The sequence below is a fragment of the Pleurodeles waltl genome, chromosome 11 (genome assembly GCF_031143425.1).
Source record: "Pleurodeles waltl isolate 20211129_DDA chromosome 11, aPleWal1.hap1.20221129, whole genome shotgun sequence".
NCBI classification, from domain to species: Eukaryota; Metazoa; Chordata; class Amphibia; order Caudata; family Salamandridae; genus Pleurodeles; species Pleurodeles waltl.
In genome coordinates this window covers 223252765-223267951 of record NC_090450.1, presented here as the reverse complement: position 1 = coordinate 223267951, position 15187 = coordinate 223252765, and the positions used below count along the sequence as shown (strand labels likewise).

Here is a 15187-nt window from a genome sequence, read left to right as displayed (position 1 = left end):
AAGGTTTCAAGGCACTGTTCCAAAATCTATTCTCTCTGTGTGTTTGTGGGAGCTACCATGCTCAAGGTCAGCAGCTGTGCAGGCCAGAAAACTTTCCACAGATTCAGGCTTTTTTTGTGAGAGAAGGAAATGGGAAACACTCAGCTCCTCAGCTCAATATCCTGAAAGCACTACCACCAACAAGGTCCACGCATATTCAGGTTAAAAGGAACAAATATCAGGAAGCTCCAGCTAATGAGTCAGGTTCTAACAGAGGGGACTCACCCACTGTGAATCATGGCCAGGGTATGCTTCAGATTCAAAGGGTTCAGCTAATCAGGGTAAAACACTTTCCAGCCTCAAACAGTAGACTAGTAAGCTCCTCTACCCAGAATGTAATGTATTGGTCAACACCTGCACACAGATGAATAGGTACAAGTTCAAGATGGCTTCTCTGTTGGAACCCTTGTGTATTCCCTCCAGACAGATTTGGAAACAAATTAGATTAAAAAGAAGTCAGGGACAGGATTGGTCTCTGTGAACAGCAGTTCTGCTCCATCCTGCAACTGACACTCATACAAAAATGAATGTTCACAGATATCTTGGATAGCCCTAACGTTCATGATGTATTGACAGTGGTCATTAGTTCCAACGATCCTAATTAATTACTGCAGAATTTAATCTCATCATGTTTGAAGACATTCCAAACACACAAAAATAATACAAAGCTTCAGCTGCAGCTACTTCACCAGGCCTCGAAAAATCCAAAATGTTTTACTAGACCTTCAAGTCGAGTAACTTGAATCAGGGCAAAAGTGTTCATGTTTGAACACTCACTTTTAATAAATATATTACCAAAGCATAACGTGGATGCACACTGTCATTTACAGACAGACCATTTCCAAAAAATATCCAAAAACCTTTCCACTAAATTGAAGCTTTAATGATAACACTATGGGGGTCATTCTGACCCTGGCGGCCGGTGGCCGCCAGGGCCACCGACCACGGGAGCACCGCCAACAGGCTGGCGGTGCTCCCACGAGCATTCTGACCGCGGCGGTTCAGCCGCGGTCAGAAGCGGAAAGTCGGCGGTCTCCCGCCGACTTTCCGCTGCTCGGGGGAATCCTCCATGGCGGCGGAGCGCGCCCCGCCGCCATGGGGATTCTGACACCCCCTACCGCCATGAACAGGATGGCGGTAGGGGGTGCCGCGGGGCCCCTGGGGGCCCCTGCAGTGCCCATGCCAATGGCATGGGCACTGCAGGGGCCCCCGTAAGAGGGCCCCGCAAAGTATTTCAGTGTCTGCTTTGCAGACACTGAAATACGCGACGGGTGCAACTGCACCCGTTGCACCCCTGCAACTACGCCGGCTCAATTCTGAGCCGGCGTCCTCGTTGCAGGGGCATTTCCTCTGGGCCGGCGGGCGCTCTTTTGGAGAGCGCCCGCCGGCCCAGAGGAAATGTCTGAATGGCCGGTGCAGTCATTCGGCGGCGGTACCTTGGCGGACGGCCTCCGCCGTCCGCCAAGGTCAGAATCAGGGCCTATATATTGTATTAACAATCTGTGTGAAAATCTAAGGCCCTCATTAAAACCCTGGCGGTAAATGCCATCTACTGCCGTTCCGACGGCCGCCAAGATACCGTGACCGTGACCGCGGCGGGATTCCGCCACGGGTATTATGACCCACACATAAAAATCCTCCACAATACTGACACCCACACAAGTCCGCCACACCAAAGGTCAGTGATAAACTAGTGATAGCAAAACACACACCGTTACGCAAACAGGAATACGCCCACAGTATCACGACCCATGAATCAACGAAGCGGTCTTTCAACCGCGGTAAACCATTGGTGGTACACACCCCCGCGCTCAAAATGCAAACACACTTACAAAACCGCACCACATTGGACAATTCAAAATACACACACCTGACACACATACACACACCACACCCACACATTCATACCACTATGAAACACACCCCCACATTACCGACAACCCCTTACAATGAAAAAAACAGAGACCAAGCACAGAGAGACAAGCAAAGAGCACACACTCACTCAGAGGCACAGAACACCATCACCCATACACCATCCACAGTATACACCCCAACACATCACCCCACACATCCTCACACATCACTCACACCACATCCATGGCAACCCAAAGACACCCCAGGTTTTCAGAGGAGAAGCTAAGGGTCATGGTGGAGGAAATCATTTGGGTAGAGCCACAGCTATTCGGATCACAGGTGCAGCAGACGTCCATTGCAAGGAAGATGGAGCTATGGCGGAGAATCGTGGACAGGGTCAACGCCATGGGACAGCATCCAAGAAGAAGGGATGACATCAGGAAGAGGTGGAACGGCCTACGGGGAAAGGTGCATTCCGTGGTCTCAAGACACCAGATTGCTGTACAGAGGACTGGCGGTGGACCACCACCTCCTCCTCCACAACTAACAACATGGGAGGAGCAGGTCTTGGCAATAATGCATCCTGTGGGCCTCGCTGGAGTAGCAGGAGGACTGGACTCTGGTAAGTCAAATCTTAACCATTATATCCCCCACCCTACCTGCATGCCATCACAAAACCCTACCCCTAACCACACCCCATCACTCCAACACCTCACATATACCCCACCATCACAACCCACCCATCCCAATACCAAGCCCTGCATGCAACAACAATGCATGGACCCCCATCACAGACCTGCATGGACACCCATCATCCCAGCATGCCCAATAGAGAGACTCACCCAGCCCACAAAATCACCACTCACACAAGGTCAAGCCGATAGGGAAAGCACAATCATACAGGGAAACACACCCATTGCACAAGATGGCACACACAAATACATTAACAATGCATTTGCATCCCAACAGGACCCTTACCCAATGTCACCGGAGAGGAGGTGCCAGCCCCCTGCCAGAAGAGGCCCACAGTGATCACAGCAGCTCTGCACGCCTGATCACGATGACCAACCTGGCCCATCAGGGACCTCTGGACAGTGTGTTACCCTGCCACAGTCCCATACCACCACAGAGCCTCCCCCCTCAGGAATCACCAGCACAGCACCCACCCAGCGGGCCCATGCCACTGTCCCCAACGACACATCAATCAGCAGTGTGTCCACCACTACAGGGACCCCAGGCAACCCCACAAACACAGGACGATCAGGGACCTGGGGTCAGTGGCAGTGGGCACACGGATCAGGATACAGAGGCACAGGACAACAGGGAAGCTTGGAGGACTGCTGTGCGACAGGGAGAGGACAGGCCCAGGGAACCGACCCTCCATGAGGCACTCTCCAACATCCTGGGAGCATACCACCATTCCCAGGAGACCATGTGCCAGGTACTGGCCAAGTTAAAGGAGACACAGCAGCTCCAGGAGAGACAGTACCTGGGGATCAGGGAGGACCTAACTAAAATATACACCATCCTGGTCACCACTGCAAGGGTGCTGGCTGATATGGGCAAGACCATGAGGGAGGCAGTGGCACAACAAAGGGCCCCTGACACTAGGCAAACTGAGGAACAGCCTTCCACCTCCGCCGGCGCTAGTAGACAGGAAGGCCCACCACAGGACCACCAGGCCACCAGCACCCCACCCCATGCAGAAGGAGAACCACCCCGCAAATGGTCCCTGCAATCCAAGCAGAAGCCAGAGAACATTGCCAAGACCCACACCAGGAAAAAAGACTCTCCTTATTGTCACCCTTCTGTCCCACTATGTCACCCTGTCCACCTTGAACTGCCATTGCTCCACTTCCAATGCCCCATTGGACAATACACCTGTGAAACCAACAGACTGGAATCTAACTGGACATTCCTCCACCATCAACCCAGCCCCTTGCACTTATCCCCATACTAATTTGCACAGAAAATAAACACCCTTGAAACAGAAACCATACTGGAGTCAGTGTAATGATTATAAAGATGTATTATCACAACATTATCAAAGTATTGCAACATCTATGTTCAGTGAAATATACCACAGGAAGACATTTGGTGGGCAGCAGTACATATAGCAGTAGCCAGAATAGGGTACACAGATCTGAAAATAGTGATTCCAAAGGGAAACGTCAGTGTCAATAGAAAGAGGGTAAGAGGATACAATGTACAATGTCCAAAAGTTTACTGTAATGTAAATTTGAGTTACAGTCTCTTACCTGTGTGTCACAGGAAGTACTGCTGTATAATGTTTGTTCTGTTGTCCACATCTTCTTCATCTGCCTCCTCTTCCTCACTGTCCACAGGCTCCACCACTGCCACAAGACCATCTCCAGACTCATCCTCCTGCAGAAAAGGCACCTGACGTCTCAAGGCCAGGTTGTGCAACATACAGCATGCCACAATGATCTGGCACACCTTCTTGGGTGAGTAGTACAGGGATCCACCAGTCAGATGGAGGCACCGGAACCTGGCCTTCAGGAGGCCGAAGGTTCTGTCAATAATCTTCCTTGTATGCCCATGTGCCTCATTGTAACGTTCCTCTGCCCTTGTCCTGGCATTCCTCACTGGGGTCAGTTGCCATGAGAGGTTGGGGTAACCAGAGTCACCTGTAAATATCGAGGGACAACTGTTAGACACACACTAACCCTTAGGGACAACCCCATCCCCAGACACCTTCCCATAGTGGGTGGCGACCTTGGGCTCACCTAATAGCCACACCCAGTGCCTCTGGAGTTGGCCCATCACATAAGGGATGCTGCTATTCCTCAAGATATAGGTGTCATGCAGAGAGCCAGGATATTTGGCATTCACATGGGAGATGTACTGGACACACCATCTGCACATTCATCGAGTGATAGCATTTTCTATTCCTGTAAATCTGTTCATTTCGCCGGGGGGGGGGAGGGAGGACAAATGCCACATGTGTACCATCAATGGCACCAATGATGTTGGGGATATGTCCAAGGGCATAAAAGTCAGCTTTCACTGTGGCCAAATCCTCCATCTGGGGGAATACGATGTAGCTGCGCATGTTTTTCAGCAGGGCAGACAACACTCTGGTCAACACGCTGGAGAACATTGGCTGAGGCTTTCCTGATGCCATGGCCACTGTAGTTTGAAATGAACCAAACTGACAGAACCTGCACAAGAGGGGTGTTGGCGGATAGTTGACATCAGGTCTGGCTCCAATTGAGCACACAGCTCTTGGATTGTGGCACGATCCAGTCTGTATGTGATGATGATGTGTCTGTCCTCCATTGTCGACAGGTCCACCAGGGGTCTGTACACCAGAGGATGCAGCCATCTCATCATTTGCCTCAGCGGTTGTAGCCTATGGAGGAGAAGGGTGAGCAGAACGTCATATTTCCACATAGAATGCACAACTGCTGCTGAAGTTAGGTCACAGAAGCAGTATGTGAAGTTGAGAGTTAGTTGATGGGCCAGTGTCTGCTGTGACGCAGTTAGGTGCCATGCCATGTGCCCCCCTGAAATGGCGGCTGCCTGACCTGTGAGGAAGGACAAGTGGAAATGAGGTAAGTGCACTGGTGTTGTGCGACGTCGCGGTAGGCGGTCGATCACCACCGCGCAACTTCGCATTAGTTATCATTGGGCCCTATGGGTTCCAAGAGCCAATGGCGATGTACGCCGGCGGTGACGGTACGCACCGCCGCGGACGTGACCACCATTTTCTAACAACTCACTCACATGCTACCTGACCGTCAACAGGAGAGGACATACACTGCAAGTGCTGCTGTGACCTGAGTCTGGAAGCAACAATGGCTATAGTGTCTGGGGAAAGGGCCCCTGCCTTCACTGCAGAGGAGTTGGAGAAACTGGTGGATGGGGTCCTACCTCAGTACATGTGTGGGCAATGCATGTTTTGAGTGGTGTGTATGTAAGCCACATGTTGGGAGGTGCTGAGGCGTCCTGGCCTGAGTGCTGCATGAGAGAGGTGGTCAGTGTATGTGTGTCAGGGCATGGGTGGAAACTGGTGGGCAATGATTATGACGGTCCGGACGGGTGAGTAATTTCCTTTCCTCCTGTCTTTTCCCTCTAGGTCAGCGCCCACCAGAAAAAGGGTATTTGGTGTGCCATCACTAAGGAGGTGCGGACCCTGGGGGTCTATCACAGGAGGAGTACCCACTGCCACAAGAGATGGGAGGACCTGCGCCGCTGGACGAAGAAAACAGCGGAGGCCCAGCCGGGGCTGGCCTCCCAACGTGGAAGGGGTGCCCGTTGCACCATGACCCCCCTGATGTTCTGCATCCTGGCGGTGGCCTATCCGGAGTTGGATGGGCGCTTGATGGCATCACAGCAGCCACAAGGGGGTGAGTACAGATTCTGATTCCTGACTTTGCGCACTTTAGGAGGTAGCTGGGTTGGGTATGTGGGCTGCGGGTGACCCTAGGCCAGGGTGATCATGGCAGGGTAGGTCTCCTGTGTGCAGGCTCTGAAGCACTCCAAACCCAATGGTGTAAGTGGGCATATACTACTGGGCAGGGTCCTGTGGGTGTCAGGTGTGCAGATGCTGGCGTTAGCCATTGTAACCCATGGGCTTGTGACTACCTTAGTGACTGGTTGGGCATGGCCTAGTGCATAGGGCTGATCCCTGTGTGTTGTGTACGCCAACTGTAGTGGTGTTGCTGGCATTGACCAAGTGTATCCTCTGTCTCTCACCCCCTTTTTGTTTTGTCACCCTGTCCTTGTGTGCATTAGCATAATCTGGCGGAAGAGCAGAGGCACTGGCGACGGAGGGAGCTGCATCCCACATGGCCCATGAAGGTGAATCCACTAAGGGTGAATGCACCAGTGGGACGGAGGGCGAGGGGAGCACCATGACGGGGACAGGAGGGGAGACCAGTGACAGCGATTCCTCCTCCAATGGAAGCTCCCTTGCGGTGGCGGATACCTCTGTGCCCTCCACAACAACAGGTAGGGCCGCCACACCATCTACCAGCACCGCCATCCCAGCAGCCCCTCAGCGTGTTTCCCGTGCCCGCTCACCCAGGAGAGTGGCCATCTCCTTCGCCCCAGGCACCTCAGGCCCCGCCCCAGTCAGCCCTGCTGCCCTCAGTGAGGAGGCTATTGACCTCTTGAGACCCTCACTGCTTGGCAGTCAACCACTCTGAATGCCATCCAGGGTGACGAGAGGCATTTGCAACAAACAAATGCATAACTGGAGGGCATTCACTCAGGTGTGGCAGCCCAACAGAGAGCATTTCAGGCTCTGGCCTCAGCACTGATGGCAGCCATTGTCCCTGTGTCTAGCCTCCCCCTCCAACTTTCTCTACCCAGTACCAATACCCTCAACCCCAACCAATCCCAAGCACACCTTCAGACCAGCATTCACCCAAATCAGCACACAAAAGTGGCTCAGGAAAACATAAGCACCACACCTCATCTCACAGGCACTCACACAAGCACCATGCCCATGTAGACACTCCAACATCCCCTGCCTCAACCGTGTCCCCCTCCTCCTCTTCGTCCAACCCCCTCCCAGTCTCGTCTCCACTCACACCTGCATGCACTATCCACTACATCCTTATCCACTACCTCCATCACAGCACGCCCATCACTACACAACCCTCACAAGCAGTCACCACCCCCATAACCATGCAAACGTCCCCTGTGTCCTCTCCCAGTATGTCTGTGATCCCTCCTCACAAAGTACACAAAAGCAAGCACCCACCCACCCAACAGCCATCCACCTCACAACAGCATCCAGCCCATGCACCTTCACCCAAACTCAGCAGGAAGTCACCTCCTACAACCACTCCCACTTCCTCCACTCCCAAACCCTCTCCATCTTCCCGTCCCAGCGTGTCTAAAAAACTTTTCCTTGCTAACTTTGACCTCTTCCCTACTTCTCTCCCCCCCGTCCTTCCCCTCGGGCCAGGGTGTCAAGATCCCAGGCCAGCACCTCAGCCACCAAGTCGGGGTCCGCAGTGGTTCCTGCAAGTCCCAGGGGATCAAAAGGGGCACCTGTCAGGACTGCCAGCGTGCCAGCAAACCCTGCAAAGGACCAAACCATTCCGCCACCTGCCAAGGTGATGAGGGTGCCAGCAAGCAGCATGGCCAAAAAGCAGGACCCAACCAACAAGGCCTCCTCCAAAACTGCATCTGCCAGTGCCAAGGTCCCAGCAGCGTCTGGCAAGGTGGGGAAGGGCAAGAAAACCCAGGGCAAGGCACTTCAGACCTCAGACCCTCCAGGTGAGGGACTGGTGCCCACCATAAGTACTGACAGCCCAGCAACCTGTACCGCGGAAGGCACCGCCACCTGCACCACCATCTGCCCCGCCACCTGCACCGCCGCCTGCACCGCCGCTGCCACAACAACAGTCAGCAGCATCATCCCCAGTGGGCAGCCGTCCGAGGCTGCATGAGATGGCCTGGTGTCTCCCTTCACTACTACCAGCACCTGCACCACGGCCTGCAACAGCAGCATCTCCGCCGCAGACACCGCCGCAAGCACCGCCACCTGCGCCTCCATCTGAACTGCCACACGCCCAGCCAGTGCCACTACATCTGTCATCAGCAGCATTCCCAGTGGGCAGGTGTCCGGGGATGCAGGAGGCGGCCTGGACCCACCACTTGAAGCACTACAACCAGCACCAGCACTACCAGCAGTTTGCAGCATAAGTCGCCACAGGATGGAGTGCGGCTCTGCCTCCATTTAATATCATGCTACCTGTTCCCTGCACATCTCATAGCTCAGACACCCAGGTGAGGGAATGTGAACTGCCACACCCCAGGTGCAGCATCACTGGGCACAAGGCCCCCTCCAGAACCAGTGGAGATACGCATCCACTATCACTTTCCTTTGTAGGATGAAGCACACTGGGCACACAGCCCCCTCTAGAACCAGTGGAGATATGCATCCACTATCACTTTCCTTAGCAGGATGAAGCACACTGGGCACAAAGCCCCCTCCAGAACCAGAGGAGAAAGGCATCCACTCACCCTGTCCTTGGCAAGATGAAGCACACTGGACACAAAGCCCCCTCCAGGACCAGTGGAACATGTCACCCATTTGAGAGACTGTGGCTTTGCACTCCCCAGAACCAAGCAGTGGGCAAACCACCTACTAGAGAGACTGTGGCTTTGCACTCCACAGGACCAAGCAGTGGGCAAACCAACCACTTGAGAGACTGTGGCTTTGCACTCCCCAGGACCAAGCAGTGGACAAACCACCCACTTGAGAGACTGTGGCCTTGCACTCCCCAGGACCAAGCAGTGGGCAAACCACCCACTTTAGAGACTGTGGCCTTGCACTCCCCAGGACCAAGCAGTGGGCAAACCACTCACTTGAGAGACTGTGGCCTGGAACTCCCCAGGACCAAGCAGTGGGCATGGAGCTCCCTTCAGGAGCAGTGGTGTTATTCCATCTTCCGGCTGAGGTGCCCCCCCTCCCATTCCTCCTGAGGTGCCAGTCTGTTTTCGACCTGATGCCCCTGCAGTGTTCTCTCCGTTTTGAGGCAGGAGTCAAGTGTGGGCTTCGCCCCTGTTTTTTTGGCTCACTGGTCCACGGACATTTGCAAAGGACAGTGTACGGCCCTCTAAACATATTGTAAATATTTGTATATACTGTTGTTTACAAACGTTAACTTTATCCTCATTTTCTAAATATCACTGATTTAACTCAATTCCTTTTGTCCTTGCGTTCTTCCAGGGGGTTACGGGGTCTACATGTAATGTTGCTGCATGTGTTTGTGTGTATGGTGTTGTGGGTAAGGGTCGGGATGTTGCGTGTTGTGTGTGTGTGTCACTCTCTTTTTTCTCCCCCCCCTCCCCTGTGTGCTAGGTGCAGAACTCACCGTGGTCGTCGCCGCCACCTTCTTTGATGTTTCTGGTGTATTAGCAGATACACCAGCATCGGCAGGACCTGAAGTTCGGGCTCCATGGCGTCGTGGTTCTTTGTTTAGTGTCGAAAGGTGAGTGGTTTCCCTTCCAAAGATTGTTTCCGCCTTGCTTTTGATGTTGTTGGTACCGCTCCGGAAAAGCTGGTGGATTGGTGCCTTGTAATACTGTGGGCGGTACATTGTCCTCCGCCTGTCTGTTGGCGGTGACAGACGCGGTGTTTGTTGCTACCGCCATGGCGGTCGGAGTGTTAAAGTAGCTGTCTGTTTTGGCCGTTTCCGCCGTGGTCGTGATTCCATTTTTTTACCGCCGGCATGTTGTTGGTATTACCGCTGCTTTAACACCGACCGCCAGGGTTGTAATGAGGGCCTAAATGTTCTCATTTAGTTTCATCATATTGAAAAAAAGAATTTCATCTCACGTTTGTAGAGTTGACTTAGCTATTTAAATGTTGTGTGTTATGGAAAACCTGATAAAATCCTGGAACTCTGCAGTGAGAAGGAACATTGTTTGTGAGGCAAACTGACTTTTTACCTCTGTCTCCAAACACAGAGCAAATGTGACGAGAACAAGATTTACAGGCATCTTAATTGCCTCACCACAGCAAGTGGGCGAGTAGATTTTTGGAGGCATGGGTGGGAAGACCAAGTGAAGGCATGCCCTTTCCGGATGCCCCAAAGGGTGATCCTCAAGAACACTCCTTTGCAGTTTCAGGTGCTCTTCATGCTCTGGGGCCCTAAACATTTCCAAAACGCAAAAAGACCATGGACTTTTCAAGACCAAAGGAAAATAGTGGCACGACACAGCTACATAGATTGTCTTCATCCTGACACTATCACTGAATGCATACATCTCCATAAGAAGGTAGTGTTTTCTGAAAGACACATACAAATACTCTTGAATGTCAGCCTATGTGCCTGTTATAGAAGCCCCTGTAAAAGCCTCCAGAGGAAACTGTGTATTGCATGGGCATCTCAAACATATTGCAGCTCAAGTGCTCAAACAAAGCTGCAATGACTGTTGAGGATAAGCAGTAGTGATATGCCACCTAACTGCACTAACTTCAGGTCTTCTCAGAGTAAGTTATAAGGATACCCGATGAAAACTACAGCCTCTATCCACCAAGTGGAATTGTGAAAACAGGTAGCTTTGACTGCCACCTGGTTGCTATTATAACACCCCAGGCTACATTAAGCTTGCAGGAGTCACCTTTCCTTTCTCACCACACTCACTCAGTTGAATTTCAGAACAGTGCACAGACTGTCCAATCAAAAGGGCAGTTGCTGGGTGAGTATCTGTATCATGGTCATTGTGACTGAAGAGGCAAAGAAAATCAACAATTTCTGATAATAATACACACCAAAAAAAAAGACGACCCAGCTCCAAGTAACCGAAGTGCTATGAGTCAAACTGAAGTTTTAGTCACGATCTCTACGATGCACAGTCAATAATATGCTCCAGCCACAACACATTAGAAGACTCAAGAAGCATCCAGCTATGCCTCAATCTCCCAGCATACTAAACTTTTCTCTCTAGAGTAAGGTAATACCTTTCCAATGACAGCCAATAATATGCATCACTCTCCCGAAACTGTGCATAACGACTTACCCCAGGTGAGCTCAGAGATGTAAACCGCTGTTCCATTTGGGGCGCTGGCATTGTACCACTGGTGGAGGAATACAGCTCCAATCCAGATAGCTCCACTCCCTCCTGGGGTCTGAATTCCAGCTGCCTTATTTGAGAAAAGACAGAAATCGGAGCTTATAGCTGCATGCTCAACAGGATGTAAATAATACAAGATATATTTATCCGTAGCTGGTTGTGGGCAAATGAAAACACAGGCATGGGCTACGTTTAATAATCCTCTTTATTGCCCAGCTGATGCTCCCCAGAACCAAACTCTTGCGCACAAAGCCTAAGCAGAATCCTCAAAAATGTGAGTTGTATTGTAATGACATCATACAGAGGAGCAGCAGTAACAGCAAAGTGTATGCGGCGAGGGAAATCGGTCGGTGAAGCATGCAGGCAGACAGTGTCTGTGCCACTGACCCCTGCGCAGACACTGAGGGCTGGCCTGGGCTAAATCCGGCTGATCTGGGTAAAATTTGCCTTGACCCAGGTTCTCTAGCCTCCCCCGTCCATCGGACTATCTACGGTCTACGACCACCCTCACCAGCAGCCTGGCTTGACGCTGACGGCACTAAGCAGCCTGACTCATCGCCAACTGCACTGGGAGACGAGCGGCAGTGTTACCAGATTTTAAAAGCCTTCTAAAGCCCAAAGCTGTTGAACGGCCATCCCAAAGTAAGCCCAAATGAACCGGTCCCAGCCCAAGAAGTAGCCCAAAGTTTAAACACTGAAATAATGCAATCCTAGGCTGAAGCAAACATTTTACAGCATAAATCTAATTTTTATTGTAAGCAAATATGTGAAACTCACAGTGCCTAGATTAGTCATTGCATTACACACTAAAAATGGAAATAAACATGGAAAAATGGTCACTCACTTCTTATGATGAGCAGCAAATTGGAACAAGTAGTAAATCTGGACTTGGTGAGACACGTAAATCTTTGATTATGTGCACAGCAGTCCTTCTTTGACAAACCTTTTCACAATAAAGCCTGTAGCAGCTATTTATTTTCTTTTGTTTGGAGACAGAAAGATGAACATCGCTTTGATCAAGTTCACAGCAGTCCTTTTGACACCAGTTTTGGCATTGGAGCCCTTTGTAGCAAGCAGATCATTTTCCTTTGTTTGCAGACAGAAAGCAAGGGCAGTAGCCACTTCCTAGGCCGCAATATGCTTGTTTCAGAGTGCGAGGCATGCACCGGTAAGTAAACATGGCTGGTAAAGTGAAACTGCGAATGGTTCATTCAGTCACATACGGTTTGATCCTTTCCAGGATTTACAGCTTTTGGCCGAACATCACTTTCATCAAGTTCACAGCAGTCCTTTTGACACCAGTTTTGGCATTGGAGCCCTTTGTAGCAGGCAGATCATTTTCCTTTGTTTGCAGATAGAAAGCAAGAGCAGTAGCCCCTTCCTAGTCCGCAACGTGCTTGTTTCAGAGTAAGAGGCATGCATCAGTAAGTAAACATGGCTGGTAAAGTGAAACTGCGAATGGTTAATTAAATCACTTACTCTGTTTGCTGCAGGTTGCTTCAAATCATTGGAATGGGCATGCAATTTTTTATGGCAGTACTTGAATGCAGCCTTGGTATCAGCTCATTTTACAGGGCATTCAGTCCTTTTAATTCAGAAACCACGTTTACTCTTTTGATTGTATTGTAATATTGAGCCCACTTGCCCATGTTGCAATAATTAAACTGCAACTGCTTGACAGCTGGGATAACCTGCTCAATGAATAACTGTCCTGTTGAGACGACATGGGACTACCTGAAACTGTGATCATCTCTACATCTGTATTGGCATAACTGTGGTAGTCCTAGAGCTAATTCATGGCAATTGCACTGTCTTCAGCGAAGTAAGAAAAGATAAGTTTTCCTGCTCTTGATAAGTTTTGTAGAGCATTCTTGATGCATACCAGTGGTACACATAGGACACCACACAAAAGTGTAACTTTTAAGACATTATATTGCTTGAAAAACCTACATGGCTGGTGGTAAAGGGAAACTACAAATGGTGCATTGAATCAGGTTCTGATGCAATTTCGATTTCTCTCCTTTTCTAGCCATTTGACATTGTTCGATGTGGCAGCAAAGAGGATCACAGACACACTAGGTGCAATAGAATGTGAATTCTGGCGTGTTCGATAATTGTAAATCCCAATCACAAAGGTCATTCCCTTTCACCTTTAGACAGGAAGCAAGCCCAACATCCACATTAAGAATTACTTTTTTGTAGTCACAGCCGGTAACGGGAAACTGCAAATGGCTCTTGCTGTCAGTCAAGGGTTGCAAGAACGTTAAGTACCAGATTTGCTCCATTTTCTGTACAGGGTGGCTCTAATCCCATAAATCCCATAAGATACCCGCTTACAACTGTGTGATGGCTTTGACTATAGTACTTCAGGCACATGCGCATTGGTTTCCTCCCCCACCTACTTCCACAGAGCCACCAGTCAATAAAGAGATATCCAGATGGTCCCAAATCTTGTTGCAGCCTTTCTTCAAAATAGGGGTGTCAATCTTTACATCTCTTACTGGCATAACTGTGGTGATCCTAGAGTTAATACATGACAGTGGCAGAGGATTCATTAAAGTAAGCTCATGGAAATAATGGGTGCCTGCAGCATCACTGTAGTTATACACTTCCATTCATAAAGTTACCAGGTCTGATGTCTTAGCAAATGAGCATAAATTGTTTTGGGACTTCAACCGTAGATCATCTCTACATCTGTACTGGCATAACTGTGTAGTCCTAGAGCTAATACATGGCAATGGCACGGTCTTCATCGAAGTAGGGAAAAATAGGTTTATCTGCTCATGATAAATTTTGTTGCGCATTCTTGATGCATACCAGTGCTAGACATAGGACACCATACAAAAGTGTAATTATAAGACATCGTGACACATGTCTGGAGTATCTTTACTGCAGGATATTGTGCTAAAGTGTCATTTTAGGGCATCATTGTTCTATTAAATGCTCTACACAATCTGCCATCACTAGTCCTGCGTTTTGCAGGGTGAAATTAATTTCAGGGACAGTCCTCCATCCAATGTGAGATACAAATACCTGTAGTCGGCCTGGCGTTTTGGTGAGTGGAAAAAACAGTTGTAAGTTTCTCTGATCATCAATTCTATATTACTTGGAATGCTCCTTCTTGCTTTCTTAGCAATGATCTTTAAGAACTGGTAAAAGCAGCACACAAGTTGCAAGGAAGGTTGCTTATCTTTCAACAAGGTGAATGGTGAGTGATGCTTTCCGCACATGACGTTTGCCCCATCTGTGCCTATTACATTTCCAATCTCAAGGCTACACGTTTCAAGCAAGTTCTTTACCTCAATGTCCGTAGCTTAAAGTAGAAGAAAGTGGAGTACGGTGCTCTTCTGGGCATGTCACCACCTGCAGGATTGCCATGCAGTGCTCTGGGATTGACAGTGGCAAGAGCAGTTCTGAGAAAGTGTTCTTCCTCTGGTCCTATCACTAGAGGGTTGGCAGGCATGGCTCCTTCTGCAACTGACAGTGGTGAGGGAAGGTCTGAGAAAGTGTTCTTCTGGTCCTGTCACTAGAGGGCTGGCAGGCATGGCTCCTTCTGCAGGCAACAGTGGCAAGGGTAGGTCCGAGCTGCATGCATTCCTTGGGGGAGGGCTGAATTTTACAACTTTAATCATACATATTGTTCTTAAATTTTGAAAGCAATTGCAGGGGGCACAAACAAAAAGGACTCAATTCCAATGTGTTTCAGTCCAAACTTTATGTAGAGAAAATGTTA

General features: G+C 50.1%; 1 protein-coding gene across 1 annotated transcript in view; it reads right to left on the bottom strand.

Moving 5' to 3' along the window:
* The window catches only part of GOT1L1 (glutamic-oxaloacetic transaminase 1 like 1), a 368573-nt gene that overhangs the window by 271834 nt on the left and 81552 nt on the right, over positions 1–15187 (bottom strand). Inside the window, exon 3 of the mRNA XM_069213449.1 lies at positions 11401–11524. Coding sequence (XP_069069550.1) covers positions 11401–11524 — 124 coding nt within the window. The remainder of the gene's footprint in view (positions 1–11400; positions 11525–15187) is intronic.